General features: G+C 42.0%; 1 protein-coding gene across 4 annotated transcripts in view; it reads right to left on the bottom strand.

Annotated features, from left to right (window-relative positions):
• Positions 1–21,523, bottom strand: part of UBE4B (ubiquitination factor E4B) — a 147,673-nt gene that overhangs the window by 79,143 nt on the left and 47,007 nt on the right. For 3 of the 4 annotated variants that reach the window (XM_032300332.1, XM_032300331.1, XM_032300334.1), the window contains 3 exons: positions 9,452–9,587; positions 3,198–3,285; positions 1,634–1,778 (listed from right to left, as the gene is read on the bottom strand). In XM_032300332.1, the coding sequence (XP_032156223.1) occupies positions 1,634–1,778; positions 3,198–3,285; positions 9,452–9,587 (369 nt within the window). Of the gene's footprint in view, positions 1–1,633; positions 1,779–3,197; positions 3,286–5,103; positions 5,181–9,451; positions 9,588–21,523 lie in introns of those variants that run through there. The other variant, XM_032300333.1, reaches the window with a different exon arrangement.

Below are 21,523 nucleotides of genomic sequence, written 5' to 3'. Positions count from 1 at the left end.
CAGAGTAAGACCCTTTCAAAAAAAAAAAAAAAAAAAAAAAAAAAAAGAAGCTACTCCCAACTACAGAGGTTACTTTATTATACTACAAATACAACTGGGTTAATATTTCTTAGTCTAGATACATTTTATATACAGTAATAAAACTATTAAGTCCAAGGTTCAAAAGATTTTATAAAGGGTCCAATATCTAGTCACCATCAGCTTTCAGGAGCAAATGCTAGTCTAGCTTCCTTCTTATTCTTGGCAGCTCCCAGTTGATTTATTGTTGGTCTTTAGATGCATTTTAAATATCACTAAAAAAAAATTTAACTCATGGAAATTTTATCTAGTTTGGTTATTTAAAATTATCACTTACATGTGTAAGATAGATGTGGAATCTTAAGATTTCTAATAAGAAGTGGCAGAGTCTTAAGATACATGGTCTGCTCCATGAGCAGAGTTAATAAGAAGATGCCAGTAAAATCAGAAATAGTCTTATCTACCCTCCAGAAACACAAAGGACTTTTTTTCCCCTCCCCAGAAGATAGGCATCATAGAAAAGAGAAAGGCAATCTTCTTGATAGTCACTCATCCATTTAAAATGTATCTATTGAGGTACTATTTCCTGCAAGATATCCTTCCAGGCACTGGGGATACATCAATGAGTAAAACAGACAAAAATCCCTACCAAGCGGGAGGTTATATTCCAGTGAGAGGCAAAAAAACCACTCCAGCATACCTCCCATACCTCTGCTGCATTCCAACTGACTGCTGTAAAGAAAAATCATAATGCCCTACGATGCTGATATCCTGCTAAGAGTTTTATTATTTTGTTACAAGTGGGGCCTCTTACAGTAGAAAACCAGAAACATAGCAAAATGTCATTATGTTCTATCTTGCTAAGCAATTTAACCAAATAGATCAATTCCACTGTCTATACATGGCTTCATAGGCACTTAAAGCAGATAGGGTCATACAGAACAAATCTCTCAGGATCCCTGGAGACCACCCAGTGTATCTCTACTTCATAAGAGGAGGTAAGGCTGGGCTCGGTGACTCAAGCCTGTAATTCCAGCACTTTGGGAGGCTGAGGCGGGCAGATCACGAGGTCAAGAGATGGAGACCATCCTGGCCAACATGGTGAAACCTCGTCTCTACTAAAAATACAAAAATTAGCCGGGTGTGGTGGCATGCACCTGTAGTCCCAGCTACTTGGGAGGCTGAGGCAGGAGAATGCTGGAACACAGGAGGCGGAGGTTGCAGTGAGCCAAGATTGCACCACTGCATTTCAGCCTGATGACAGAGTGAGACTCTGTCTCACCCAAAAAAAAAAAAAAAAAAAAAAAGGAGGTTATGCTCTAAGCACCTTCTTACAACAAAGGGAAAAATTCCAACCCTGAGAAAATGTAGACCATTAACTTATTTACACAGATTTGTAGAAATCATAAAGTGAAAAATAAATTATCAATAAGATCAGTGGAATGGGAAGAAAGTGGCCACACAGCTGTGTCCTCATCAAGATGTTTCCCTGTCATCAAAAATACAACCCAAGAGCAAGATGGGAGTGAATGTGGATAATGGGGGAGGCCAAAGATCTCACATCTAATTTTCTTGTTAACTACTCTGCAGTAAGACTGCTGAGCTAGATTCCTACCTTCTTTTGGGTTCTGCTTAAACTGTGCAGAAAGAGAAGAAAGAAAGATGACATCTCTGTCCCGGTCCTTCCAAGAGACACGAAAGATCTTACAGACCAGCTGTAAGGCCTGCTCTTCAGATACTTCAGGGCCTGAGGAAGGCTCCTGGTGAAGAAGAAGACTTACAGGTTAATTTCAAATAAGAGGTATGAGTTAGGTACTTCAATAGAAATACGTTATTCTGATTTAATTCATTATTAGTGATGGTATTAAAATGCATGAAACCTTTCACCCACTGATTAGGGGAAAAGTAGGCCTGTTACTATGACATCAAAATTATAACATCTAAGTCTCATGAGCTTACAGTACAATCTATGGGGAGCATAAAAGAGCAAAGGTGGCCAGGTGTAGTGGCTCACAAGTGTAATCCCAGCACTTTGGGAGGCCAATGTGGGTGGATCACCTGAGGTCAGGAGTTCAGGCCCTAACCAACATGGTGAAACCTGGTCTCTAATAAAAATAAAAAAAACTAGCCAGGCGTGGTGGCAAGCGCCTGTAATCCCAGCTACTCGGGAGGCTGAGGCATGGGCATCACTTGAACCAGGAGGCAGAGGTTGCAGTGAGCCAAGATCATGCCACTGCACTCTAGCCTGGGTAACAGAATGAGAACCTGTCTCAAAAAAAAAAAAAAAAAAAGAGCAAAGGCATTATCAAAAGTCACCAAGAAAAAAAATGTGAAAGAAGATGTATATATCCTATTTATTTACTTTTCTGAATTCCACAGGACCAGGTTAACATTCTAGGTTGCATAATCAATTCTCCTCCAGAAATTTTTCAAAAATGGAACATTTCTCATTACACGCCATCACAGATAAAATGTCATATATAATTTTGTAAACATTAAAGAACTATACAAAATAAAGCACTGCACCACTATGAAGCTACAGTGCTCCTTTTTTTTCTTTTTTTGTCTTTTTTATTTTTATTTTTGTTTACAATGCAACTTCTAATAATCATTAACATGTGTTGCTAAAGGATTCCTAATAATTTACTGAAAAGAAAGTGACATAATTATCTATCTATATAAATATAAACACACACACACACACACACACACACACACACACACCCACCCAAATACAGAGCACTAAGCTCAGGTGGTAATCAAACATAAAGGCTTCATGTTTTCAAAAACTTTCCACTTGCTACTGGATTTTACATATTCTTGCTTCATTCTCAGTCATTTCTCTCAGAATACTGCTAAAGATGTGATAACCTACTTGTTTAAAAGCAAAAGATCAGCACAGAGAACTGTAATTACCTCTAAATTCGTTCCTATTACAAACTAAATTTACTGATAAAACCATTGCCCTGAACCAGAAACAGATGGATAACATCAGATCAAGGGAGTGAGTTACATTTCCATGAATAAGAGCAATCTAGGTTATTCATTTTTCCTCAAAAGAATAAAAATAATCACCTGCCTAGGACTTCCTGATTTGGAGTGGCCCCACGCTAATAGACACAAGACATGAAATGGTTTTTTTTATATTACCTGTACCAAGGGCTTCATCGCTTACCAACCTTATCAGTGAGGCTCCGTTTTTCTCTTCGATCATTTTCATCAACCTCCATGTTTTCAATTCCTGAATCCACATCTACCTGGGACATGCTTAAAGTACAAAAGACAAGCCTTTTACCTTTTATAAATCCGTACAATGTCACTGTAGCTGCTGGTTGAGGAAAAGTTTTAAAATATCAATTAAATTAAAAAATATATATATATATATCAATTAAATCAATCATGAAAGCAAAACGATGATGGTCCATCTTTTTTCTTATTAATTTTTAAGAGTTCTTCATAAATTAGGATCTAAACATTCCGTCTCTCATACATGTTGAAAATATTTTTCCTAAGTTGTTATTTTCTTGGGCTCACTTTTAAAAAGTGTATCATTAAAGTAGGTTCTTTATTATTTTTAAACAACATAAAACTAACCAGGCCAGGTACAGTGGCATGCGCCTACAGTCAAGCTACTTAAGGAGGCTGAAGCTGGAGGATCACGTTAGCCCAGAAGTTTGAGGCTGTAGGCACTATTATTGTGCCCGTGAATAACCACGGTATTCCAGTCTAGGCAGCACAGCAAGACTCCGTCTCTTAAAAAAATTTAATAAAAATTTTAAAAAATGTAATTAAGAAAATTAAAAACTCAACTGAAGCCTTATTACAAAAACTGATTAAGTACATATTATTTCCCCTGATTAAACAATTGCTCTAGCACCATTTATTGGAAAGATCATCCTTTTTACATTAATGTGAAATCTATGTCACATGTCCAGTTTTCATTAATGAGAAACAACTAATTTCTGTTCTGTTAGACAATGTGTCTGTTCCTGACCAATACCCCTCTGTCTGAATTACTAAAACTTCAAAGTCTTGATATCTGCTAGGTCAATGTCTCCACCTTGTACTTCTACTTTAAGGGGTCTTGGCCATCCTTTGCTCTTTCCTCTTCTACATATACTTAAGAGTCAGCCTGAGGAATTCCTTTAAAACCCTCCCGGGATTTTGACCAGAATTTCTTTGACTCTTAGAGATCAAATTAGGGAGAAGTAATATAATTATGTTACTGAGGTTTTCATTACTCTCCAAGTATTAAGACCTTCTTTAAGGACTATCAGTAAACTTTAATACTTTTCTCCAAAAAATTTTACATTTCTTTTGCTAAATTTATTCCAAGGTACCATATGTTAATACTTTTTAATGAAATTGTGAATGGTACCTTTTTTAAAATTAAGTTTTCTAATTTTTTGTTGTTGGCAGGCAGGAATGTAACATTTTAAATATACACTTCTTCTAAGCAACTTATTTATTTATACATAGAAAGTTTACCATGTAAATAATCTTTTTTTTTTTTTTTTTTGAGACAGAGTCTTGCTCTGTCACCCAGGCTGGAGTGCAGTGGTGTGATCTCAGCTCACTGCAACCTCCACCTCCCACGTTCAAGCAATTCTCCTGCCTCAGCCTCCTGAGTAGCTGGGATTACAGGCATGTGCCACCATGCCCAGCTAATTTTTTTTTGTATTTTTAGTAGACACAGGATTTTACCATGTTGACCAAGCTGGTCTCGAACTCCTGACCTTGTGATCTGCCCACCTCAGCCTCCCAAAGTGCTGGGATTACAGGCATGACCCATTGTACCTGGCCACCATGTAAATAATTTATCTGCAAATTATAACTGCTGTTTCTTCCATTCCAATCCTTACTTGTTTTACTGTACTGCTGAATACAAGAAGAAATAGCAGTCATCCTTGTTCTTATTGCTGATTTTACAGAAAATGATGCTAACTTCTCACCACTGAATATGAGAGCTACTGTAGTTTTTTGGTAGATGCCCTTTATATTAGAGTAAGACAGGCTATACTGTCATAACACATACCCTCTGAAATCTTAGAGGCTTAACACTGTAAGGATTTAGTTCTTGCTTACACAAAGTCTGATGAGAGTGAAGCATCCTTACTCCATCTTTAATCTATGCCATCTGCAATACACAGCCTCCAAGGTCACTGGAGCAAGAGAAGAGAGGGATGGAGGAGGAAGGTCGGCTCAACTGCCTTCATCTAAAAGTGACACATGTCACTCTAGTTCATAGTCTACTGGACAGAACTAGTCACTTGGCCCCAATCTAACTAACTGTAAAAGAGAATGGGAAACGCTGGGGAGCATGTGGAATATTTGGTGAACTTTGTCTGTGCCACACTGTGAGTTTAAGGATACTCCTTTCTGTTTGTTTGCTTACTATCATGAATTACTGTGGAATTTTATCAAACTCTTGCCACTACCAACATTATAAGGATTTTCTTTTTAACATACAATATGGTAGATAATATTTCTAGGTTTTCTAATGTCAGTGCATCCTTGCATTCTTAAAATCAATTTATCATATTATATTGTATTATTTTAAAGCAAACTTTTAATTGAAATGTAAGACACCTGTAATCCCAGCATTTTGGGAGGCCGAGGCAGTAGATCATAAGAGGCAAGGAGTTCGAGACCAGCCTGGCCAATACGGTGAAACTCCATCTCTACTAAAAATACAAAAATGCACTGCAGGCTAGCCTGGGTGACAGAGCAAGACTCTGTCTCAAAAAAAAAAAAAAAAAAAAAATTATGTGTACAGAAATGTGTACAGAAATGTGCACAGATATGTTTGACCAAATATACTTCCACAAAGTAAACATACCAACGTATTCGGCACCCAGATCAGGAAACAGAACATTACCAGTATTCCAAAAGCCCTGTTGTGATTCTCCCGATCCCTGCTGTTCTAGCTCACAGTCATTATTGCCCTGGCATCTAACCCCATAGAATAGTTTTGCCTGGTTTTTTTTTTTGTTGTTGTCATGTATTGCAGTATTTAATTTGTCAGCAGTTTAAGATTTTTGCAAATATATTCATGAGTATGAATATCATATACTTTTCTCCTTTTACATTATTCTGGCATGGTTTTAATATTAGTGTCACATTAGCCTCATAAATTGAGTTGAAGTGTACATTTTTTTTTTTAATTATTGGAAAAAATGTGTAAAACTGATCATTGGAATTAGGGCTAAATCATGAAGGAACTCATGCAGAAAGAGAATAGAAGGCTGGTTACCAGAAGTTGAAAAAGGCAGTGGGAAGTAGGGATGGCACCAAAAATAAAAGTCAGAAGGAATGAATAAGATCTAGTATTTGACAATACAACAGAGGTACTATAGTCAAGAATAATTGTACATTTAAAAATGACTAAAAGAGGCTGGGGGTGGTGGATCACTTGAGGTCAGGAGTTCCAGACCAGCCTGGCCAACATGGTGAAACCGTATCTGTACTAAAAATACAAAAATTAGCTAGGTGTGGTGGCCTGTGCCTGTAGTCCCAGCTACTCAGGAGGCTGAGGTATAAGAAATGGTTGAACTTGGGAGGGGGAAGATGCAGTGACCCAAGACTGCATGCACCACGACACTCCAGTCCGGGAGACAGAGTGAGACTCCGTCTCTAAAAAAGACATAAATAAAAGACATAATTTGATTGTTTGTAACTAAAAGGATAAATGCTTGGGGGGATGGACACCTAATTTTCCCTGATGTAATTATTATACATTGCATGCCTGTACCAAAATATCTCAGATGCCCCTTAAATATATATACCTACTATGTACCCACTAAAATTAAAAATTAAAAAAAAAAACAAAAATCAAAAAACAGGCCCAGCTTGTTTTTTGTCCAAATCTGTAAATGTCTTTATTTCCCTTTGCTTTAAGCAGTTCCAAGCCAGGCGTGGTGGCTCATGCCTGTAATCCTAGCACTTTGGAAGGGCAGGAAGATCGCTTGAGGCCAGGCGTTTGAGATCAGCCTGGGCAACATAAGGAGACTCTGTCTCTACCAAAAATTTAAAAATTAACCAGGTATGGTGGCACAGGCCCATAGTCCAAGCTACTCTGGAGGCTGAGGTGGGAGGAATGCATGAGCCTGGGAGTTCACAAGGCTGCAGTGTGCCATGACTGTAGCAATGTACTCCTGCCTAAGCAAAAGAGTGACTACCTGTCTCAAAAAAATAGTCATGAGTTCAAGACCAGCCTGGCCAATATGGTGAAACCCCATCTCTACTAAAAAAATACAAAAATTAACCAGGCATGGTGGCATGCACCTGAAGTCCCAGCTACTAGGGAGGATGAGGCATGAGAATGTTCGAGTCCTGGAAGCAGAGGCTGCAGTCGGCCGAGATTCTGTGCCACTGCACTCCAGCCTGGGTGACAGAGTGAGACCCTGTCTCAAAATAAATAAAATAAAATAAAATAGAAAACAGAAAAAAGAAAGAAAACGGGCAGTTCCACGGGAGTACACATTTCCCAGTTGACAGTTACTTTCTTTCAACTGTTATTCTGCCATCCTCTGGCCTCCATCATTGAGATATTTGGCTGTGATTTCTTTAACAGATAATCTCTCTTTTCTCTCTGGCTGCTTTAATGGTCTTTTTCTCTGCAAGGAGTGGGGATATTTATATTTAAATAAATAAATGAAAAAGTTTTTGTCACTGGTGTTCTATAATTTCACTATACAACGTGTAGATACGACTTTCTCTTTGTTTATTCTGCTTGAGATTCATTAGGCTTCCTAAATCTGAAGATTCATATCATTTACCAACTATCAAGAAAAATTCAGTCATGGATTTTTTTTTTTTTTTTTTTTTTAAGACAGAGTCTCACTCTGTTGCTCAGGCTGTAGTGCAGTGGTGTGATCTTGGCTCACTGCAACATCCACTTCCCGGGTTCAAGCGATTCTCCCTCCTCAGCCTCCTGAGTAGCTGGGATTACAGGTGCATGTTCCATGTCCCAATAATTTTTGTATTTTTAGTAGATACGAGATTTCAACATGTTAGCCAGGCTGGCGTCTGACTCTTGACCTCAAGTGAATGGCTGTCTTGGCATCCCAAAGTGCTGGGATTACAGGCGTGAGCCACTGCGCCCAGACTCAATTCCCCTTTTCATCTGTGTAGCCCACTGACACAAACTGAGGGGATTGCTTGAGGGCAGAGAAGCCAGGTCTAAGGAGTCTGACTTGCTCGATCATTAAAGAAATCAATACCTCAGCCATTCTATCACCCATTTTTGGCACATATGCAGCATAAGAGGGCTGTTTCAAGACACCCTAATCCTTATGAAGCAAATAGGGTATTTGGCTTACCTATCTGAAACATTCCAAACTTTAAAATTTCATTAATCAGTAAAAGTTTTAGGGAAAGACATATGCTTGCCGACTTTGTATTTACAAAATGAAAACAATCATTTTTTATTTTTACCGACTACACCATTATTTCATAAAAGACATTTAACACACAAGTATAGTGGGCCAGGTATGGTGGCTCATGCCTGTAATCCCAGTCCTTTGGGAGGCCGAGGCAGGCAGATCTCTTGAGGCCAGGAGTTTGAGACAAGCCTGGCCAACATGGTGAAACCCTGTCTCTGTTAAAAATACAAAAATTAGGCCGGGTGCGGTGGCTCACGCCTGTAATCCCAGCACTTTGGGAGGCCGAGGCAGGTGGATCACGAGGTCAATAGATCGAGACCATCCTGGTCAACATGGTGAAACCCCGTCTCTACTAAAAATACAAAAAAAATTAGCTGGGCATGGTGGTGCGTGCCTGTAATCCCAGCTACTCAGGAGGCTGAGGCAGGAGAATTGCCTGAACCCAGGAGGCGGAGGTTGCGGTGAGCCGAGATCACGCCATTGCACTCCAGCCTGGGTAACATGAGTGAAACTCCGTCTCAAAAAAAAAAATACCAAAAAAAATTAGCTGGGCATGGTGGCGCGTGCCTGTAATTCCAGCGACTCAGGAGGCTGAGGCAGGAGAATTGCCTGAACCCAGGAGGCGGCGGTAGTGGTGAGCCGAGATCGCGCCATTGCCCTCCGGCCTGGGTAACAAGAGCGAAACTCCGTCCCAAAAAAAAAAAAAATACAAAAATTAGCCAGCCATGGTGGTGCACACCTATAATCCCAGCTACTCAGGTGGCTGAGGCAGGAGAATCACTTGAGCCTGGGAGATGAAGGTCGCAGTGAGCCAAGATTGTGCCACTGCACTCCAGCCTGGGTTACAGAGCAAGACTCAACAACAACAACAAGAGTATGAAGAACATTTCTGAATAATACAAAACCTTTAATAAATTTGACACTAATTTGCTAAGGAATGGTATGGTCTCTAGCTGGCAATTTAAGACTACTGGATTAGAGACTAAAGTGAATGGATCTTTCTCTTTCCCGAAATAAAACAGCATGTAAGAAAACTGGCTTCACTTTACCTTTTCTCGCATGAGACACCATCGATATCCATGCTCTGAGAACGTGAGAGAGACTGAGATTGTGTTTCAAGGCTATTAGAGGGCGAGCTGCTGAGAGAACTGACTCCTTCACTGCTCTGGCTTCGATGGGCTACTCCTAGACGGAAAACATGGTAAGGATGAAGCCCCATGTGAAATAACGTCGAAGCTATTTGTAATAGCAACAGTAAACACGCACAATCTGCAGTCACACCATCATGATATTGCAGCAACCTAGGAATTTCTATCAGGCTATATAAAAAGCTGGAAACAATATTAAAATCCTAGGAACATTACTAAGAAATCATAAGTTATCAATATACTTCATATGAGGTCAGTAACAGCTACACCTAATGCCTAAAACTCACTCCTCATCACCTCTCTTGCACCAATTCAAACAATGGTCCACAAATACAAATTAGAAATACAGCCGGGCGCGGTGGCTCACGCCTGTAATCCCAGCACTTTGGGAGGCCGAGGCGGGTGGATCACGAGGTCAAGAGATCGAGACCATCCTGGTCAACATGGTGAAACCCCGTCTCTACTAAAAATACAAAAAATTAGCTGGGCATGGTGGCACGTGCCTGTAATCCCAGCTACTCAGGAGGCTGAGGCAGGAGAATTGCCTGAACCCAGGAGATGGAGGTTGCGGTGAGCCGAGATCGCGCCATTGCACTCCAGCCTGGATAACAAGAGCAAGACTCCGTCTCAAAAAAAAAAAAGAAATACAGGCCGGGCACAGTGGCTCAAGCCTGTAATCCCAGCACTTTGGGAGGCCGAGGCAGGTGGATCACCAGGTCAAGAGATCAAGACCATCTTGGCCAACAAGGTGAAACCCCGTCTCTACTAAAAATACAAAAATTAGCTGGGTGTGGTGGCATGTGCCTATAGTCCCAGCTACTTGGGAGGCTGAGGCAGGAGAATTGCTTGAACCAGGGAGGCGGAGGTTGCAGTGAGCCGAGATTGTGCCACTGCACTCCAGCCTGGCGCCTGGCGATAGAGTGAGACTCTGTCTCAAAAAAAAAAAAAAAAAAAAAAAAAAAGAAATACAAATTAACTTCCATGATGGTCCAGAAAAATCCTTGCAGTGTAAATAAGATATATTAATAAACCAGGCCAGTGCAGTGGCTCACACTTGTAATCCCAACACTTTGGGAGGCTGAGGCAGGTAGAACACCTGAGGTTGGGAGTCCAAGACCAGCCTAGCCAACATGGTGAAACCTCGTCTCTACTAAAAATACAAAAATTAGTCGGGTCCCTGTAATCGCAGCTATTCAGGAGACTGAGAATCTGGATGGTGAGTATATGGGTCTTCCTTGCAAAATTCTCTCAACTTTATGTTTAAAATTTTGGTAATAAAATGTTGAAAAAAATACAAGTGGACTACTCAACAATGTCCTTTGATATAGATTGATCCATTTATTGATTGAACACCTTAGTGGATATTAAAAACCTGATACTTTGTTGCCCTCACAGAGCTTACAGTACAGTGAAACTGCAGTCGTTAGTATAGGGACAGACAATTTCTCACAGCAATTTCCTCATCAATGTCTTTAAAATCATGTTTCACACTGAAGTTTTAAAAATTACTTTAACTCAATGAATATCTTCCTATGAAAACAGAAGAAATACCCAAGCATTTGCAAATACTTTAAAATATATATACCTATGGAGCTGAAAGAAAAATGACAGTTTAAAAAAACCATCGGCTGGGAATGGTGGCTCACGCCTGTAATCCTAGAACTTTGAGAGGATGAGGAAGGCGGATCACTTGAGGTCAGGAGTTTGAGACCAGCATGGCCAATATGGTGAAACCCTGTTTCTACTAAAAATACAAAAATTAGCCAGGCATGATGGCACACACCTGTAATCCCAGCTACATGGGAGGCTCAGGCAGGAGAATTGCATTAACTTGGGAGGTGGAGGTTGCAGTGAGCCAAGATGGCGCCACTGCACTGCAGCCTGGGTGACAGAGAGGGACTCCATCTCAAAAAAAAAAAAGATATGAAAAAAAACCCCAGAGAAACTTGAGAGTTTCCAGTCGGAGTGAAAACAATTACTAAATAAATACAATTTTAACCCTTCCAGCATTCTATGAAAGTAAATTTGCCACCTTTTAATGTTTCTCTTCGTTGAAGAATATTACAAAACATTTTTCCATTCTTGAAAGCAGTTCTTTGCATGTACTAACTTATTAAAACTTCCAAAGGACTTATGGAGAAAATAAAAAGCTAAATTTTCTCTCTTCCTAAGACTCAGTAAAATACAAAAGACATCAAATGTAGTGAGAATTCTGAAACAAGCTCGTAGAAGACAGTAAAACTTTTAATTCATTAGTTTCAAGAAATATAACCCAAAGTAAGTTCTGAAAAAAAAATTTATTGAATGAATAAATAAAAGAGCATCAATAAGGTTCTTAGAATTCTTAGAATATTATTTTACCTATCACAAGTAAAAGTCAAGTAACTTTTAAGTTAAAATTAATCAATAATAAAGTTCAATGATCATTATGGTAGCAAATAAGCAGGCTTTAAAATTTCTACCTATAAAACCAGTTCTAAAATTAAACTCATAATTATATATTGTTTTAAAAACTCTATCTGTAACACAGTAGAGTGTGTGTACAACAACAGTGTAGTAACAGAGCACCAGTGTGTATCACACAGTGTAATCTATTGCATTTGTAATATTTTTATAAGACATCAAAGAGATCATGTGAATTCATTTTTTCCTGCATCTCCACATGATCTTCATATTGCGGGTCAAGTGGTGCAATTCTGCAGCAATTGCAACAATTTATTATGTATACAAGTGTTCCTCAATCTCTGAACACCATGTGATTCCATTCGTTCTATCTATCTATCTATCTATCTATCTATCTATCTATCTATCTATCTATCTATCTATTTGAGACAGAGTTTCACCCTTGTTGCCCAGGTTGAGGTGCAATGGCATGATCTCGGCTCACCGCAACCTCCACCTCCTGGGTTCAAGCAGTCCTCATGCCTCAGCCTCCCGAGGAGCTGGGATTACAGGCATGCACTACCATGCCTGGCTAATTTTTGTACTTTTAGTAGAGAAGGAGTTTAACCATGTTGGTCAGGCTGATCTTGAACTCCTGAGCTCAGGTCATCCACCTGCCTCAGCTTCTCAAAGTGCTAAGATTACAGGCGACACAGTGCCCAGCCTCCTTATTTTCTTTTAAGAGATAAGTCTCTCGGCCGGGCGCAGTGGCTCACACCTGTAATCCTAACACTTTGGGAGGCCGAGGCAGGCAGATCACCTGAGGTCAGAATTTCAAGACCAGTATGGCCAACAACATGGTGAAACCCCACCTCTACAAAAATACAAAAATCAGCTGAGCATAGTGGCGGGCACCTGTAATCCCAGCTACTCTGGAGACTGAGGCAGGAGAACTGCTTGAACCCAGGAGGCAGAGGTTGCAGTGAGCCAAGATAGTGCCATTGCACTCCAGCCTCAGTGACATGCAGTGAGCCATGATTGCATTACTGCCCTCCAGCCAGGGTGACAGAGGGAGACTCCGTTTCAAAAATAAAATAATAAAATTCGGCCAGGCGCAGTGGCTTACATCTGTAATCCTAACATTTTGGGAAGCCAAGGCAGGTAGATCACCTGAGGAGTTCAAGACCAACCTGGCCAACATGGTAAAACGCCATCTCTAACTAAAAATACAAAAATTAGCCAGCCATGGTGGTAGGCGTCTGTAATCCCAGCTACTTGGGAGGCTGAGGCAGGAGAACTGCTTGAACCCAGGAGGCAGAAGTTGCAGTGAGCTGAGATCATGCCCCCGCACACCAGCCTGGGCAACAGAGCGAGACTCCATCTCAAAAAATATATAAACAAAAATAAAATAATAAGGCCAGGCGTGGTGGCTCACGCCTATAATCCAAGCACTTTGGAGGCCACGGCGGGCGGATCACCTGAGGTCAGGGGTTCAAGACCAGCCGGACCAACATGGTGAAACCCCGTCCTTAAAAAAATAATAATAAATAAAGTAAAATAAAATAAAATAATAAAATAAAATAGTAAATGAAATAAAATGACATTTCAAGTCTGTGAAGAACAATAATGGTATCTTAAATACTGGGATAAGAAAATCAACAGCAAGAATTAGAAAATTACTTTGATCTTCATATTCATAAGATAGAATATCCTTTCCTTAGTGTCAAAAGGCAGAATCACGCATAGAATCATACACGTGGAGTCAGTAGACCAGGACTGCTCCTTGGAGAACTGGCTGATTTCTAGAGCTGGGGCAGGAAAAATCCAAGGTTAAGTCTAGAGCATCTTACAGTGCCAGAAAGACAGTGTTCAAAAAAAAATAAAAGGCACGTCAAATGGACCAAGGATCCAACTTGAAAGAACTCCCATGGTCAAAGCTGGAATAATTCCTGAAAAATAAGTAATGCTGCTATTGAAATCATAACCAAAGTATAAAATAAATGTGTATGAGTTCATACTGATCTAAGAGATTAAATACATAACAGGGGAAAAGGGACAAGTTTTCCTTATAGAATTCCAAATTATATATATGTACTTACCCATTCCAGGAGGTAAAGTTTAATTCCCAACCCTTAAAAAAAAAAAGGCACTCCATACCGAAGAACTGAGTATGGAAAGGGAAAAACAGTAACTTCACGTGGAGAAATTTGGCCAGCACTAACTTAGGCATGTGGTGATGGTTATCAGCACCAGGGACATCATGTGGATACTACACACCCCTGATAGGATGTGATGGGAATGGCACTTCACCTGTGTGACATTCTTCCCCAAAACCCATAACCGCAGTCTAATCGTGAGGAAAGCACCAGACAAAGCCAAATTAAGGGACATTCTTCAAAGTACTGACTAGTATTCTTCAAAACTGTCAAGATCATGAAAACAAGACTGAGATGCTGCCATAGACCAATGGAGACTGAGGAGACGCATGTTTCGTTAAAATCATATCCAGGCCAATTCCTTCGTTTTCACAAATGAACCAGATATTAACATTAGGGGAAACTGGATGAAGGGTACACAGCAATCCTGTATACTATTTTCATAACTTTCCTATACATCAAAAATTATTCTAAAATAAATGTTTATTTTACCAAAAAACTAGGACTGGACGCCAGTTCCATCATTTCTAGTTTTGTAATCTTAAGTAAGTCTTCTTACTTAATTTTTTTTTTTTTTTTTTTTTTTTTTGGAGACGGATTTTTGCTTTTGTTACCCAGGCTGGAGTGCAATGGCACGATCTCGGCTCACCACAACCTCCGCCTCCTGGGTTCAGGCAATTCTCCTGCCCCAGCCTCCTGAGTCGCTGGGATTACAGGCACGCGCCACCATGCCCAGCTAATTTTTTGTATTTTTAGTAGAGACGGGGTTTCACCATGTTGACCAGGATGGTCTCGATCTCTTGACCTCGTGATCCACCGCCTCATCCTCCCACAGTGCTGGGATTACAGGCTTGAGTCACCGCGCCCGGCCTTACTTAATATTTTTACCTATGCTCTGATAATACTGGCATCTGTGCAGCCTACCTCATAGTTCTACTTTGAGGAGCCAATGGAAAAAAACCAATGTGAACATGTTTACAAGTTCTATAGATACACCTGTATGAGTCAGACAAGAACAGAATGAGAAATCAGGGCAAACCCGAGTGTAAAGAACAGATTCACCTAGTTACCACAGCATCTGCTCTGGTGTTGTCCACTTTTAGCATACCTAAGCACTAAAAAGGGAGGGTGAGGCCAGGCCCAGTGGCTCGCGCCTGTAATCCCAGCACTTTTGGAGGCTGAGGTGGGCAGATCACTTGAGGTCAGGAGTTTGACAACAGCCTGGCCAACATGGTGAAATCCCGTGTCTACTAAAAATATAAAAATTAGCTGGGCGTGGTAGCTCCCAGCTACTCAGGAGGCTAAGGCACGAGAATTGCTTGAATCTGGGAGGTGGAAGCTGCAGTGAAATAATGCCACTGCACTCCAGCCTGGGCAACAGATTAAGACTCCATCTCAAAAAAAGAGGGGGGGGGACTTTATCCCACCACTGTTCAATGACTTTTCCCTCTCAACCTATCGGTTCAAATAATCTCACAAGCATAATTCCTGTGGATCTACTGATACTTCTATATTAACATTACTTGTTACAAACAATTCACAATGAACAAACAGATATAAATTACAATCTACCTAACTCTTGTAGCCAAAAAGGATATATGCCTGTAACTGGATTTTTAGTCCCCCCAGGCGCCACACCTCATTTACCGCCACATCTAAGGTCACTTCTCTACCCTGCACCATTCCCTTGCTAACTAAGAATACATTTCACAGTGGGTATTTAATAGTGACTGAACACTTTGGGAGGCTGAGGCGAGTGGATCACCTGAGGTCAGGAGTTCAAGACCAGACTGGCCAACATGGCGAAACACCGTCTGTACTAAAAAATGAAAAAATTAGCTGGGCGTGGTGGCAGGCACCTATAATCCCAGATACTCAGGAGGCTGATGTAGGAGGATCTCTTAAATCTGAGAGATGGTGGTTGCAGTGAGTTTAGATTGCACCACTGCACTCCAGCCTGGGCAACAGAGCGAGACTCTCTCTCTCTCAAAAAAAAAAAAAAGTCACTGAATACAGGAGGGCTTTGGGACTATTTTCTAAAGTGAACTCTGTACTTGTTCTTAATACCTCAGTTTCTCTATAAAATGATAAAACTGACGTTAAAAAAATTCTAATGCTTTACAGTTCCGTCAAAGTTAGAAATTATGTGTTCAGCCCGGGCGTGGTGGCTCACACCTGTAATCCCAGCACTGTCGGAGGCTGAGGGGGACAGACCACGAGGTCAAGAGATCAAGACCATCTTGGCCAACATGGTGAAACCCCGTCTCTACTAAAAATGCAAAAATTAGCTGGGCTTGGTGGCACGCGCCTGTAGTCCCAACTACTCAGGAGGCTGAGGCAGGAGAATCACTTGAACCCAGGAGGTAGAGGCTGCAGTAAGCCAAGATGGCGCCACTGCACTCCAGCCTGGCGGCAGAGTAAGACTCCATCTCAAAAAAATAAAAAGGAAAAAGAAAATAAATTATGTGTTTAATTACTTTTTGAGTACCATGCTGCATACTTTACAATAGCAAATCTAAATACTCCATTACGCATCCCCTGTCAAAATAATGACAAATTTTAGAAACAAAAGAAGAAGCATAACCACACATCCTTGGCTGGTGAACATTTTCTGACCCTTCCCAAAGGGTTTCTCTCAGGTCAGGGTTGAGCTAGTCTCTTTCATCTACCACATCCAGGCAGCCCGGGAAGAGGCGTCACACTGATTAAGCAGAACCCCCTGAAGTCAAGAGGCCTCAGGCTAAGAGGTAAAAAGTTATTTTCTTTCTTTAGGATCATGGTATTTCCCGTCACTAGGAGAAGGAGAAGGGAACAAAGCGTTTTGCTTCACTAAGGATAGGGGATGGGTATAGTGACAGGGAAGGGTGTGGCTCTCAGTCCACTTCAGCGGATGAAATCCTGCCAAATCTGACCAATGTCCACTTGCTGGCGGCTGGTTAGGGCTTAATGTTTAGGCTCTCAAGGTATGGACATTCAACTCTAGGTGTTAAAGGTGACAAATTCTTCTGAATCCAAAGATTTCAAAGTCATAACTTTTTCTTAAACTTACTTCCCTTGGATTCCAATTGGAAAACTGGAGAGGGGCCGGGTACAGTGGCTCATGCCTGTAATCCTAACCCTCTGGGAGGCCAAGGCAGGAGGACTGCTTGACCCCAGGAGTCTGAGACCAGCATCACCAACATGGTGAAACCCCATCTCTACTAAATATACAAAAAAATTAGCCAGACACTTGGTAATGGGCACCTGTAATCCCAGCTACCTAGGAGGCTGAGGAAGGAGAATTGCTTGAACCCAGGAGGCGGAGGCTTGCAGTGAGCTGAGATCGTGCCCTGCACTCCAGCCTGGGTAACTCAGCAAGACTCTGTCTCAGGAAGAAAAAAAAAAAAAAAAAAAGGCCAGGCGTGGTAGCTTACGCCTGTAATCCCAGCAGTTTGGGAGGCCCAGCTGGGCGGATTACAAGGTCAAGAGATCGAGATCATCCTGGCCAATACAGTGAAATCCCATTTCTACTAAAAATACAAAAATTAGCTGAGTGTGATGGTGTGCGCCTGTAGTCCCAGCTACTCTGGGGGAGGCTGAGGCAGGAGAACTGCTTGAACCTGGGAGGCTGAGGTTGCAGTGTGCCAAGTTGGCGCCACTGCACTCCAGCCTGGAGCTGGAGACAGAGGAGACTCCTCCATCTTGAAAGAGAGAGAGACAGAGAAAGAGAGTGGAGAGAAGGCGAGGGGGGGGAGAGAGAGAGACAGACAGACAGACAGACAGACAGACACTGAGGCTAGGCGTAGTGGCTCATGCCTGTAATCCCAGCACTTAGGGAGGCCAAGGCAGGCAGATCATGAGGTCAAGAGATCGAGACCATCCTGGCCAACATGGTGAAACCCTGTCTCTACTAAAAATATTAAAAAAAAAAAATTAGCTGGGCGTACTGACACCTGTAGTCCCAGCTGCTCGGGAGGCTGAGGCAGGAGAATCACCTGCACCTGAGGTGGAGGTTGCAGTGAGCTGAGATCACGCTATTGCACTCCAGCCTGGCAGCAGAACAAGATGGTGGCAAAGCGAGACTCAGTAAGAAAAGGGACGGAAGGAAGGAAGGGAGGGAGGGAAAGAAGAAAACTCCCAGTGTACTCCCAAATCAATGCAGTCAACCCAACTACTTCCTGGATGCCTACTATGAACTCAACAGATAGAAATACAAGATAGTTTTTTGGTTTTTTTTTCCCAGAGCTTTCACTGTAGTTTGGAAGATAAGACAAACGCACCTAAACTAAGAGTGGTTTGTGTAGCACAATCTCTACTGGTTACAGGCCTTTTGGGGTGAATATGTTGACTGGGACAGGAACAGAGAACAAGCTCTGAAAAATCAAGACACTGAATTACACGAAGAGGTTGGAACATCGTTACAGAGCACCTTGAAAGCCCTTGGATTAGACGGTAATTGGAAATAAGGAGACGAGGAAGGCTTTCAAGCAGGTGGGCGACAAGTATTATCTCTCCTACGAAGCCACAAGATCCTCACAGGACAGGGAACACATAGTATAGAAACCACTCTCACACACAATATTTGTCCCTGCGCCTCTGCTAGGCTCGGAAGTATGACAAAGGCCATGAAAGCAGTACCGTGCACAGTTCACATCCCACTGTGTGGGCAGTGTGCTAGTGGGCAGTTTGGAGTCACAAGCTGGGAGCTGGTAAAACCAGAAGCACAGCAGAGGTTGCAGGACCAAGTTAGCAAACGTGGGGCAGGGGGTGGGGGCTGCAGGTAGGGAGAAGTCCAAGAATCAACCCCAAGTCAAAACAGGAAGTGGACTGATTCCCAGCACTGCATGCCTCTCATGAACAAGACACCAGCAGCACTTTCACCAGATTCATGAAGTAAATAGTATGACCCTAGGAATAATGCTGTAAGATTAAGCCCAGAACTAATAAAAATACCCCTTTGGTGGCCTAAAGACCGCTCCAATTCGATGAAGTAACCATGCCAGCATAGGACACAGCTGTTCCAACTCAGAATTAAAATGTACAAGCAAAAGCAAAGGATTTCAACCACATCTAGGAGCCTCCTGAGCCCAGTAGCCTTTTAGGGGTCTTGCTGCAGCCCTCAGGCCTTGGGGCTTCTGTCTGAGCCTCTAACTATAGCCAGCTGCTCAACCACCCTTGAAGTCTCTCCTTCTTTCAAGCTGTGGACCAAGTAGAAGAGAAAAAACAACAGACAGCAACAACAACAACAAAAGGATTTTAAGGTAGCAATCAATGACAGGACCAAAGTTAAAGAATGGCTTTGATTTTGTTGAAATTCCTACAGGTGTATTAAAAAGCAATCATAATGTTCACTAAAGACTCAACATTTGAGAAGGAAATGAGGGGAAATTGAAGATGACTGCTTCAGCCCTGCCTTGCATCAGTCATCAACAAGTTCATTCTTACCCCAAAGCTTTGCATCTGTTTTTCTTCTGTCTGCAAAGACTGCCCCACAGAGATCTACCTGGTTTGCTCCCTCACTTGATTCAGGCCTCTGCTAAAAATGTCACTTTATTCTAGAACCAGAAATACCATTTGACCCAGTAATCCCATTACTGGGTATATACCCAAAGGAATATAGATTATTCTATTATAAAGACACACGCACATGTATGTTTACTGCAGTGCTGTTTACAATAGCAAAGACACGTACACACCCCCAGCGGTACTTACATCAACATACTGTTCTCTTTTCTTCCACAATTATCGCCATCTGACAGATTTTATGGTTTCGTTTGTTTTTGTTTTTTGAGGCAGGCTGCAGTGCACAATACAATCTCGGCTCACTGCTACCTCTACTTCCCAGGTTCAAGCGATTCTCATGCCTCATCCTCCCCAGTAGCTGGGCTTACAGGCACGCACCACCACACCCAGACCTTTTTGTAGAAGTAAGGTCTCACTATGTTGTCCAGGTTGGTCATAAAAAAAACCCCTGGGCTCAAGCAATCTTCCCACCTAGATCTCCAAAACGCTAGGATTACAGGCATGAGCCGCCATGCCCAGTTGGGTTTTTAAATGGTTTTCTCTCACTAAAATATAAGCCACATATCCTAGAACAGAACCTACTGCATAGGAGGATTTAAATAAATATGTATTAAGTGAAGACTATGTGAATTTAGAGCGTTCAATAAATCAGTGTAATAACCAACATAAACTAATAAGTAAAACAGCTAAAACAGATCAAATCTGGAGGGATAAGAACAATTACAGGTCAGGTACAGGGAATCACGCCTGTCATCCCGATACGTTGGGAGGCCAAGGTGGGAGCATCACTCGAGTCCAGGAGTTCAAACCAACATGGATAACATAGTGAGGATTCATCTCCATAAATAATTTAAAAATTAGGGCCAGGCGCTGTGGCTCATGCCTGTAATCCCAGCACTTTAGGAGGCCCAGGCGGGCAGATCACCTGAGGGCGGGAGTTTCCAGCCTGACCAACACGGAGAAACGCTGTGTCTACTAAAAATACAAAATTAGCCAGGTGTGCTGGTGCATGCCTGTAATTCCAGCTATTCAGGAGGCTGAGGCAGGAGAATCGCTTGAACCCGGGAGGCAAAAGTTATGGTGACCCCAGATCATGCCACTGCACTCCAGCCTAAGCAACAAGAGTAAAACTCTACCGCGAACAAAAAAAGAAAGAAATTAGGCTGGGCACAGTGGCTCACACCTGAAATCCCAGCACTTTGAGAGGCCGAGTGGGGCAGATCACCTGAGGTCAGGAGTTCAAGACCAGCCTGGCCAACACAGTGAAACCCTGTCTCTACTAAAAATACAAAAATTAGCTGGATATGGTGGTAGGCACCTGTAATCCCAGCTACTCAGGAGGCTGAGGCAAGAGAATTGCTTGAACCTGGGAGGCAAAGGTTACAGTGAGCCGAGATTGTTGCTCTAGCCTAGGCAACAAGAGTGAAACTCCGACTCAAAAAAAAATACTAGCCAAGTGTGGTGGCACATGCCTATAGTCCCAGCTACTTGGGAGGCTGAGGTGGAAGGATCACTTGAGCCTGGGAGGTTGAGACTGCAGTGAGTTGAGATTCCATTGCTGCACTCCAGCCTGGGCGACAGAGTGGGACCCTGTCTCAAAATAAAATAAAATTAAAAAAACAATTGCAGGCCGGGCGCGGTGGCTCAAGCCTGTAATCCCAGCACTTTGGGAGGCCGAGGCGGGTGGATCACGAGGTCAAGAGATCGAAACCATCCTGGTCAACATGGTGAAACCCCGTCTCTACTAAAAATACAAAAAATTAGCTGGGCATGGTGGCGTGTGCCTGTAATCCCAGCGACTCAGGAGGCTGGGGCAGGAAAATTGCCTGAACCCGGGAGGCGGAGGTTGCGGTGAGCCGAGATCGTGCCATTGCACTCCAGCCTGGGTAACAAGAGCGAAACTCCGTCTCAAAAAAAAAAAAAAAAAATTGTA

This window comes from Sapajus apella, unplaced genomic scaffold (genome assembly GCF_009761245.1).
Source record: "Sapajus apella isolate SASKATOON/1434 unplaced genomic scaffold, GSC_monkey_1.0 scaffold43, whole genome shotgun sequence".
In the NCBI taxonomy this organism is placed as follows: domain Eukaryota; kingdom Metazoa; phylum Chordata; class Mammalia; order Primates; family Cebidae; genus Sapajus; species Sapajus apella.
Note: the sequence above shows the minus strand (reverse complement) of the source record. Positions and strands in the feature narration are given on the sequence as shown.